The following is an 11,135-nucleotide window of genomic DNA, read 5'->3' on the forward strand; positions in this document are numbered from 1 at the left end:
AATTTATCGAAGTTTCGATATTTAGGTAATTAGATTAACATTTAATCGCTCGGTGATAAGTTATATGGTGTTGAAAAATTCGCTGAATCATGTTGAATATGAATCATAATGCTTTGTTATGTGCAGAAAAATGAAAGATAATCTTCTAGTTATCTCTATTTCTATATAATCTCATTAAATAATAATTTATTGAATTTATTGTATAGTTGTCTATGCCCATGGTAGTTGCAAAATTAGATACCAAACAAAAACAATAAAGATATTTAATATTTATAAAATTCTTACGTCTCGATGATATGCATTTATAGAACACCATTAACATGTCAGTACACTGATATATAAAAAAAACACTTTGTATCTCTGTTCTACGGAGAATGTTTTATCTTATATGTGTAATTGTAAACTAAAAGTCTCATTTTGAAATTTCGCGCATTCAGCTAAAACCAATCAGCAATGCGGCACCAAAGTACCACATGATCGTGTTTCCCGCTCCCCACTGCAAATAACTTCATTCTCCTCGCCTAAAGTCTAAAGTAGTGGTTTATGCTTCATTCCGTTATTGCTATGTCCATGATCATTTTCTACCAGTTTTTACATACATATATCGATAGTGACATAACACATTTGCATAACACATTGTTTGTTATTGCTTGTTTTTCCAAAAATGTAAGAAATAACTTACATTTGCTTTCAAGAGAAAAAGAAAAAATATTGCAATCAATACATAACTGTCGCTCGCTTAACACGTAGAATTACGACCCTGTCTTTTTATTAAGAAAAACTTACGAAAAATAATATCATGTCGCGTCCTTGTAAAAACCGCCAAGTTATCGTTTCTAGATTTTTAAAAACTTATCAAATGAGAAGAGCAGTATGCATGTATCTACTGCTGTAATGAGTTGCGTTCTTAGAAAACCATCATATATTGGAGAACAAATGAAAAAGGTATGTACGCGGTATCGAGAAAGATACAATAAATGAAGCAAATTTTTTAAAAATAACACCAGCGTTCCAAAGGTAATGCAACAGGTATTAAAGAAAGATTATAATATTAATTAATGAAACGTTTTGTCGTTTGGCGTACTGTATATTAAAAAAGATATTAACAACTTTGGAGGCTTCTTAAGTAAAATACATTTTTAAGATAGATTTTTAAATAAAATAGTAGGATACTACTTTGCGAATGTATTGGTAGTAGTGGGGATGAATAAATAGAATCTGTATCATGCTAGTACAAAAGGCGACGATCGGCTTGGTGAAACGTTCAGTCAAGGTTGAGAGCTCTCTTATGCTGTGTTTGTTCACGTAATATGATCGGGTTGGTAAAATATTTATTATTTTTGACACTTCATTTATTATCCCTGTCTAACGATTTCTTTTTGGTAAAATCTTTTTTACGCAAATGTCCGTTAACTATTGTGCGAAATCGGTGTCAGAGTTTTAACATTTGTCCTCGATGGAAGTTACTCGTGCACCTATGTGTGTAGTCCTTAGATCGTTTTTAACACGGAGGAGTTGCTTCGGTGAAAACTGACAGGATTTAATTTAATAAAGACTGAATTTAATTTTTTAGAGCTTTGACAAATTAAAAAAATCATTCTCAAGTGTTATTCATTTCGAATGTTTATCTTAAATGATTATATAGTGATGTTCTTTGCACATTACATGGTGTACGTGAGAATTAGTATGTATTACTGTACGCAAGTTTTATGCAATGGATCATAAAAATGAAGCAATTACGCGAAATATGTGAGTTTTAGATAATATTTACATTTCTTATCGAAGTACTATCAGATACGATGCGGCCGTATTATATTTCGTTAATTTTTTAAATAATTTTACATTTTCAAACTTTGTTCTGTCATCGTTAAAGTAGTTGAAGGAAACAAGTTACAATATACTATACATATAATATACATATTATGTATATATATATATATAGATGTAACCGTATTACATACATGTATGTATGTATCAATAATATAATATATATAGTGTCTTTATATTTAATAATTATAAATAATTATATTTTATAATTATTTAATAATATAGTGTCTTTTTATTTTTACACTCGATAATATGGAAAAATAAAATAAAATTTTTGATTAATCGGATTTCATATTGTATTTCCTTTACTTCTGTTATTACCGAACAGATAACGCGAAATAATTGATATCATTTGTTGATATTCAACGTAAAAAGGAGGCAATCACAGATGTTTTAATTATCTTTACGAAGTTTGTTATTATAAAAGGGTATATATACATGCATATAATCACTCGATAACATTTTTAAGTACGTAAAGATATTTCTACATAAGACGAATTTCATTTTGCTGATTCGATCGAAACGGTCGATATCAACACTCGAAGTAATCGTGCATCCTTCTTCCGCATATTTAAAATAAGAGACAAACGCAATCTGTTTCTATTCAGATTCGAAGATAAAGGCGAATTTATTAGAACCAATAAAAATGTTGTTATCATCGAAATATTTTCTTTCCGAATTATTTTGGAAGATTAAGAAAACAATTCCTTTTCGTGCAGACTAAGCAGAAAGAGGGCTGTAATACTTGGGGTGAGCATCGCTGTAGTTCTAACTGTAATACTAACGATAATAATCGTTTTACTCGTTACTGGTACAGAGAATAAGAATTCAGAATACACAGGCGGTACTTCGTATTTCGGAATATATACAAAGGTAAAGTATGATGTAAGATAAACTTTTTCATTTGCTTACTTACTAAAGTGTCGCTCGATTTACATACTTTCGTTCGGAGAAAGGAACGTCAATTATTATATTTACCATCGCGATCGAAGCGACTCTTACGTTGATCTGAACTCATGTTTTCTGTTTGCAAGGGCGCGGTATCTACGAACGGACAAGAATGCGCTCAGATAGGTGCCGGTATGTTGATGAGAGGTGGTTCGGCTGTCGATGCAGCTATAGCATCCCTGTTGTGCGAGGGCGTTGCATCATTACATAGGTAAATTAAACTTGGATTATACATGTACGCATGATCTTTAGTCTTCGAACTCTCGTCTTATAACGTTGCATTCTTCGATGAATCGAAGCATGGGGCTGGGCGGTGGATTTTTAATGACCATTTGGGACTCTACTACCAAAACTGCCAATTATCTGGATGCGCGGGAAACTGCTCCATCTGACGCGCACGAGGATATGTTTCAAAGCAACCCTGATTTAGCGCTGTTCGGTAAGCTGTCTGATCTTTTTATTACATATCGTTGTTACTTGCAAACATAGTGTAGATATATTAATTTGATCGTGTAAACGAAAAAGGTGGATTAGCAATAGCTGTGCCGGGGGAACTACTCGGATATTGGGAAGCTCATCAAAAATACGGAAAACTGCCATGGCCCGATTTATTTGAGCCTACTATTTCTTTGTGCGCCACTGGATCTCTCGTAACTAAATACCTGGCCTCGTATTTGACGAGTAAAGAGCCGTTAATAAGAGCAGAAAAGTCTTTGGCGGAAATCCTCATAAATCCTATTACCAATTCAACATGGAAGGTATCACATTTGTCACGCTTGTTTTTCTTTCATAGTCCCCGATTAAAACATTGGTCGTCATAAAATTTCGCTTCTTTTAGGTAAATGATAGAATAAAGAGGCCGCGTTTGGCAGAGACGTTAAAGTTGATCGCAAGTCATGGACCCCATATATTTTATAACGGAACTATAGCTGATAGCTTAGTCGAAGAAATCAAAACTTTCAACGGTATCATTAAAAAGGAAGATCTACAAAAATACAGGTTTGTTTGGACCCTCGATGTACATGCTTAGTGGGGGAAAATTGGCAATGAATTTGTGAATGATATGCTTATTATAGAGTAAAATGGATGAAACCGATAAAATCAACGATCGGGAATTTAACGATGTATACCGCACCACCACCGGGTTCAGGTGCGATTCTAGCTTTTATTATGAATGTTCTTCACGGCATGGTTCCTCACCACGACAACAAAATTATGTGGCAAATTATAGTCGAAACGTTTAAATGGGCTTACGCTAAGAGAAGCGAATTGGCTGATCCTGAATTCGTCGATATCAGTGAGTTGGCAGTTTACATTATCTAATTATCAACCGCAATAATCATACGTAATGAAGAGCAATTGTATTTTATGATATACCATCAGAACTTTATTTTAAATCATTTTAGATAAGAAGATGCGATAAGCGTAAATTTGGAATCAAATGTCTCGGAATTAATAAACATACGATATTTGAAATGAGATATTTTCGTTGAAAAGTTTAAAATCTTATCATTAACATCCGAGAACATTCTTATGTTTCTTCTTTATTTTACATAAGCAATAATCCTTTCAGCTTCCGTGCTTGATAATCTGACATCCATCGACTATGCCAACAGTATTCGAAATAAAATTACAATTAATAAAACAAACAATGATCCGAAATATTATGGTGCTGTTATGAGCACACCAGAGGATTCAGGGACATCTCACGTTTCTGTCTTAGCTCCAGACGGATCGGCTGTATCAGTCACATCCACGATAAATCAAGTGTATGTTGATTTTGTAAGCTCTCTACTTTTAAATGCAATTTTCAAAAGCACACCTACGCCTATGAATAGGATAAAAGACGTATCTTTTAATTCTCTATATCAATTCGATAGCTTTGGCGCGATGAGACGTTCAAGATCGACTGGGATAATTTTTAACGATGAAATGGACGATTTTAGTTCTCCAAACATAACTAATGGTTTCGACGTACCACCTTCGCCAGCGAATTTCATTAGGCCTGGAAAAAGACCTATGAGCTCTATGAGTCCAACCATCGTTGTAAGTGTACTTTATGAATTAAAAGATAAATATCGAGTATTCCCATCTTATTGTTTCTCTTTCTTGTTCGTAAAGGTAGACAATAGTGGAGAAGTTCGTCTAGTAATTGGTGCTGCAGGCGGAACTAAAATCACCTCTGCAGTTGCAATAGCAATGGTATTAAATCTTTGGTCAGGATATAACGTAAAACAAGCTGTTGATACGCTTAGAATTCATCATCAGGTAAAGTTCAACGTCAATTCGTCATTCGATATTGCGCATTTCCAACTATCAATAACGCTTTTTATGAAATTCCAGCTCTTACCAATGGTTGTTCAAAATGAAAAAGGATTTTCTCCGGACGTGTTAAATTATTTATCTAGCATTGGACACAATGTTTCAACTTACTCAGGAATTGGAAGTGCAATTACAGCTATATCCAAACAAAACGGAGAAATAATTGCTAGCTCAGACTTTCGCAGGGAAGGAAGAACTGCTGGCTTTTAAATGATTATTTGTGGTAGAATATTCATTGATGAATAAAGCACACATACACACACATACACACACATGTGCCTACACGCTTACAGTAAGTTAGAGATGAGGAATAACAGAAAAATGTTTCAGTATGATTATACAGAAATATCTTTACCAAGCTCTCCTTTTCTGTCATATAGTATCTCAAAAAGCATCGGTAAACTACATATAACGCAAAAATGTTTAATATTTGTGACGAAATAAATGTTTAATTGACCTTTTTAAGATTCTCAACAGATATAAGCATCAGATATATGTTATATAAAAAATAACATAAATTTTATTAGATACTTGAAAATCACAGGCGTACATTTAATGACGCTAATTTTTACATATTTTTAAAGAACGTAAGAGGCCCCGTATAAAATAATAATTTATTTTAAAAAAATGTACATGTATCGGTCATTAATTTACATTAGTTACATTAATTTACATTAAATAATACTACGAACTACCACTATCACTTTCTGAGAGTTCAGCTTTTTCCTTTACTTTTCTTACACAACGTCTTATCTTTTTCGTCTTGTATAATCCTTGTTTCGACTTTCGAATTACTTCGATCGCGTGTAATTTTTTTTTTAAGGCATTTGCTTTATCACTTTCTCTTTGTGGTATGTATTCATCAACATTTTTCTCGTTACAAGCAGAAACGGTAAAAACTTTAGGTTTAGTATTATCAACTAAAGCTCGTTCATTTTTCAACTCTCCTCTTTTTTTTCGATTTTCAACCAAAGATCTCTTTTTCTTTATTGATTGTTGCGTGCTTTCTACACTTATGGAATCTTCCTTATTTTCATTGCTTAATTTTTGCACTGCCTTCTGAACTCGTTTACTTAAATTCATTTCAATTGATTTCGGAATAGTTTGTAATTTAAAATACGCATTTATTTTCTGTTGACTTTGTTTTTCTTGTAATCTTTTCAATACCGGTTCGATAATTTTATTATACTTATTTTTATCCCAGCCAAATTTTTGTTTTACGTAATCGGCTAGAAGTATAATATTAGGTTTACCCCACGTGAAAGTCTCTTTTGATTCATCCACTTTAGGCGAAAGATACGCTTGTACAACAGCTTGACTCGGGAAACCTGTACGTAAAACAACAATGTATCATATGAACTGTGTATAACAATAAAGGATATCATATACTTGTACCTTTTTGAATTTGTAAATTCTGTAATTTGGTTCGCAAATTCGCTTTTCCAGGACCAGCGGTTTTACCATTTTCGATCCAAGAAGAAAAGTTTGTTAAACCTTGCAATAAATCGTCGCCTTCTGAAGGGAATGCTGCTAATATTTCTAACGCAGTAACAGGTCCAATACCAGATAAACCTGTTGTATAATCGCTACCAACCAAGAGAGCAAGCCGTATCATTTCGTTTCGCGTTAATTCTAAGAAGGAGATAAATATTTTATAATTTGTACACGGATGCGTTTCTTTTTGTATTGAAAGTACAATAGGCTTACTGAAATAGTGTTGTATATCACAGGATCGAAATTCAAGAACCTTTTTATTATTATCAAAAAAATTTTTGTAAACGCATTGTCCACCAAATAACCAAATATCTGAATCATCTGTAATCGTACCATCGATGAGATGAATTTGTTCCAAGTATGCGCATTGCGCCTCTGCTTCCATAGGTGCTATAATATATGGTATTCCGAATAATCGTAATAGTTCCTACAAATAAATAATTTCATTGATGTTATGTTAAATAAATAACAGTGCTAAGAATTTACCAAATTTACATCGTGATACCTGTGCTTCGATTCGTATTTGATCAGAAATATCGATACCTTGTCTTTCTAATTTACCAATATTTGCCATTAGTTCTGTTTGTTTGTCCTCTAATTGTGTCTGCAATTATACTAAAATATACTAGATATTCCTAAACTATTTCCGTGTATCCATTACCCGTATGTGTATATCTAATCTGATGTATGTACGTACTTGTAACGATAACAATTCCTCTTCGTTCATAGGTATAGGGCTTATTCTTTTTGTATAGTCAGTCAGCATGTTAACATTTGTATTGTCTTTGATATTTGCAGCTTCTACATTATCCTTTATAAAATTGGTTAAATTTTCGATGCTACCTTTCATTTGATTTTCTTCTAATGGTACATTTGTGTTTAAAGTATTCGGGTCGATATCGATAGTGGTCTGCGCATTAAGATTATCAATTTCTTTTAAATTAAGCAGCTGTTTATCTTTAATTTGATCTTTTTTTGAATCTACTGTTTCTTTGAGAGTGCGTTCGTTTCTTGATATTTCTTGATCATAATGAAATATTTCCGCCGATTGTGTAAGATGTATATCTGTATTGATCTCGCTATTGTGCGTTTCAAATACGTCGGCAAACATATCATCCACTACTTTTTCATCAGATCTAAATGTTATTTGGATATCTTGTGGAATATATTTATTAGTAGTAGTACCTATATCTGGTATCGGTATATCTTCTATTTCTATGAAATCGTCCGAGTCTGACATTGAGTCTATTGAATTAACTGTTACTACATTTTTTGATTCAACTTGCGCTTTATCTGAAATGTTTGCCATTCTAGTAGGAGAGATATTAATATTTGTCTCAGTATTTGATTCAGCTAATTCCGGCTTCGATACATCGATTGATTTTATAGTATTTGTGTAATTATGTTTCGTATCTTCTTTGCCGTCTTCAGATATTGAAGAATGCTTCGTATTTAATGAATTATTTTTACTTTCACAAGGCTGTATTGTTTTAAATGAATCGATTTGTTGTGATATTCTTGACATATTTTCGACATCTCTGTAAGTTTCTCTGTTATTTTGCTCAAGAAGGGTAAGGATCTGTTTTTCCGTTAATCCACTATATTCTAACATATACGTTAATGCAGGATTCGTAATGTTTTGTTTGAAATATTCTTTTGGTAATACTCGCGACTCATTGGATTCTACTTCCGATTCTATATCGCTATCTGTTTCCCACCTAAATTTAAAATTATTCATATCTGTTATATCAGTGTCACTGTCACAATCATCATCAAGTTCATATTCATTTATGTCATCACAGATTTTTGTATCTTTACTGGGTCCAGCAGTGGCTTCATCCATTCTATTTTCGTGCTGTATGCTCTCGCTATCTGAATTAACATCATCGTTGTCTTTTAGATACGCATTTTTATCTACAATATAAAGCATAAAGAATTAAGAAATGATCAGTTTCGGCTTGTATAGTAGAAAGCTATTACGTACCACTAATATATATTAATCTAGTTGTATTGTCCGCAGCGATACGATAAGTATAATTTTGAACGTTCGTCGGTATTCCTTGTTCTTTTAATAATTTATCTAGCTCGTCCAACGTAAGCGTTTTTCCACCCATTTCTTTCTCTGCAGATTCTAAACTTTGTTGTACTAATCGACGTTTTAATAAACGTTTCATTTGGAAACCAGAAAATTCATTTGATTCCTAAATAAAAACATGTTTCAGATAAACGACAAAATTAAATATTTATACATATAATCCTCAAAATGAGCATGTACTTCAGGCATTTCATGCAAACGGCCCCATGAACTTTGTTTTCTTGTTTCTTTGAGATCTGTTAGAATTTCATAACGCACATCAGCTGGTAAAGTTTTAAATTCGGCGCTAGTTACATCTACGCTATGAATATTGCCACTCCATTTTGTTTGCTTTTTTGGACTTGGTTCATCAGATGAATCAGAATTACAATCATCACTATGACTTGATTCTGCTTTACTAGTGCTTGGCATATTTGGCAATTTGTACATATCATTCACAGTTTGCTTATTTTGCAAATTTATAACTACTTCAGAAGAGCCATTCGTAGTAACTTGTTTCTCTGTATTAAGAACCGCCTTTATTGTAGAGTGCTTTATCAAATTATTTATTAATTCTGTCCTCATCTGTTGGGCTTTATTCTTGGCCATAGATTTCTGTTTCCTGCGCAAAGCCTGTGAACACAAAAGAATAAGAACCTCTTTTCTCACTACCTGGTTCCCACAGCAAACTAATTATGTACAGACAATATTATAATCAAGATAAAAGTACAGTTTCATTAAACATGCATGCAACGTACCTAATATTAGGACGTATAATAGTTTAGACAATTAGAAAGTTAAACGAAACCAGCTAAATTATATCATATAAAGATCTATAGTTGATATTTTAGTTATAAAGTACACATTCTTAAAGTTTATACTTTAAAAAATGAAAGTGTAATAAAAAATATATTTACAATTGTGTTCTTCTTAAGCATTGGCACACCTCCATCAAAAACGAAAACTGGTTTAATTTTATAATACAATAGTTTGCATATTCTATGAAATAAGCCAATAAGATGAGCATTAGGTTTAGGATTACCAAAGCGGTCCTGATACCCTTGTAGCACTTGATGTATCCAGATTGATATATCTAAAAAATCACAAAATTTTATTGTTTATATGAAGATAATTGATTTGCAAATAAATTTATGTGCAATTATTAACGTAATAAATGTAAAAATACAAATTTTTAGGATGTACCAATAGCTAAGATCTTTCCTTCTAATGTTTCCAGGGGTACTTGTTTTCCTGTTGCATCAAGTAAACGCCAAAGACCATAAACACCCATTATTACAACTTAACAAGTCTCTAAAAAGTAACACATTTAATGACTTTAATAGACACCTTTTACTACAATGCATCATAGTATATTTTATAATTTACCATACAAAATTGTATGTATATCGAAAGATATAATAAGAGCATAAGGACCAAATATATTTTTAACAATTTATAACCTAAACTCTAAATACGTTATGAAAATATAGGAGGATAAAAAATAACATGAAAATATTTATTAATTGTGAAAAATAAATTTACGTGCGTATATTTTACATACACACGTACATACGTGTATTTATATTAATGTTAAAACATTAAATCATATATTTTTAATATGATATTAGTACCTTGACGCGCAAAACTTATTCTTACAGACATCGCACTGGTGTCAGCTGATTACAAAAACAATGTGCTTATATATACTTACACATTAGACGCACATTTAGATCGTATGGTGTAATATGTTTAAAAAAAATAAGCAGAGATTGTCAGAATTGTATATTTTAATCATATTATTATCGTGAGAAAATTGGTAATTCACCAGATTTTCTGAATAGCATTAATGGTATTTTATTTTCATCGTATTATTATGTATTTACCAACTCCTTACATTCATGCTTTAAAGATAAGAGATGTAATCTTGCCGAATTATTTGTTCATATATTAAAATTATGAAATTTGCTCATACAAATTTGATGCATAAAATAGAAAATATTGTATTAATATAAACATATTATAGTTTTGAAATATGTGAGTTTAATAACAAAATAAAGTTTTTCATTGAAGGAAATGGCAAAATTTTCGAAAAATGTTTATGTGTACACAGAAAATAAGTGTCATATTTGTAATACGCAAAAACTAATCTTGTGTAACATACGTTTTCATCGATAACGTTCGCCGGTCTAAAATTCATGTAAATTTTTTAGCCGTCCAAGAACTCGACTTTCGATGGAATAAAAGGTGAGCTTATATAGAACGTTAATTTGTCTATCCACGCGCACTCGTCCTATATTACGCAGTACCAGGCTATTGGCCGTTCGTGTGATTCGAATACAAGTACTCGTAACGTAATATGTGAAATACAGTAGTGTGTAACTCGTCTAGTCCATGGGTATATACACACTTGCAGACATGATGTATATATCGTATCGTCATCATGAGAGAAGTGAAGTGAGGTAGAGGCCAC

At 32.2% G+C, this 11,135-nt stretch overlaps 2 protein-coding genes across 7 annotated transcripts; one reads left to right on the forward strand and one right to left on the reverse strand.

Moving 5' to 3' along the window:
* The first annotated feature begins 1,310 nt into the window (after positions 1–1,310).
* On the forward strand, positions 1,311–5,629 carry LOC117230952 (glutathione hydrolase 1 proenzyme-like). The gene is made up of 11 exons (XM_033488925.1): positions 1,311–1,318; positions 2,547–2,700; positions 2,862–2,986; positions 3,075–3,214; positions 3,301–3,533; positions 3,614–3,774; positions 3,852–4,072; positions 4,349–4,544; positions 4,656–4,821; positions 4,897–5,043; positions 5,119–5,629. The coding sequence occupies exons 1-11, from the start codon at positions 1,311–1,313 to the stop codon at positions 5,305–5,307; spliced, it is 1,740 nt and encodes a 579-aa protein (XP_033344816.1). The 3' UTR covers positions 5,308–5,629.
* A 66-nt stretch (positions 5,630–5,695) lies between these two features.
* Positions 5,696–10,972, reverse strand: LOC117230949 (DNA repair protein complementing XP-G cells). 6 transcript variants are annotated; one of them, XM_033488915.1, is made up of 10 exons: positions 10,827–10,971; positions 9,869–9,976; positions 9,583–9,758; positions 8,867–9,298; positions 8,576–8,792; positions 7,289–8,505; positions 7,097–7,195; positions 6,805–7,018; positions 6,493–6,729; positions 5,696–6,425 (listed from the first exon to the last, which is right to left on the reverse strand). In XM_033488915.1, exons 2-10 carry the CDS (start codon positions 9,954–9,956, stop codon positions 5,782–5,784), a joined length of 3,324 nt encoding a protein of 1,107 aa, XP_033344806.1. In that variant the 5' UTR covers positions 9,957–9,976; positions 10,827–10,971; the 3' UTR covers positions 5,696–5,781. The 6 variants fall into 6 exon arrangements, with proteins under 6 accessions (XP_033344806.1, XP_033344800.1, XP_033344805.1 ...); XM_033488909.1 differs by having other exon boundaries at positions 6,493–7,018; positions 10,827–10,972; XM_033488914.1 differs by lacking the exon at positions 10,827–10,971 and adding an exon at positions 10,297–10,596 and having other exon boundaries at positions 6,493–7,018.
* Positions 10,973–11,135: the final 163 nt, after the last annotated feature.

The sequence above is a fragment of the Bombus vosnesenskii genome, unplaced genomic scaffold (assembly GCF_011952255.1).
Source record: "Bombus vosnesenskii isolate JDL3184/JDL3185 unplaced genomic scaffold, Bvos_JDL3184-5_v1.1 scf7180000013270, whole genome shotgun sequence".
NCBI lineage: Eukaryota > Metazoa > Arthropoda > Insecta > Hymenoptera > Apidae > Bombus > Bombus vosnesenskii.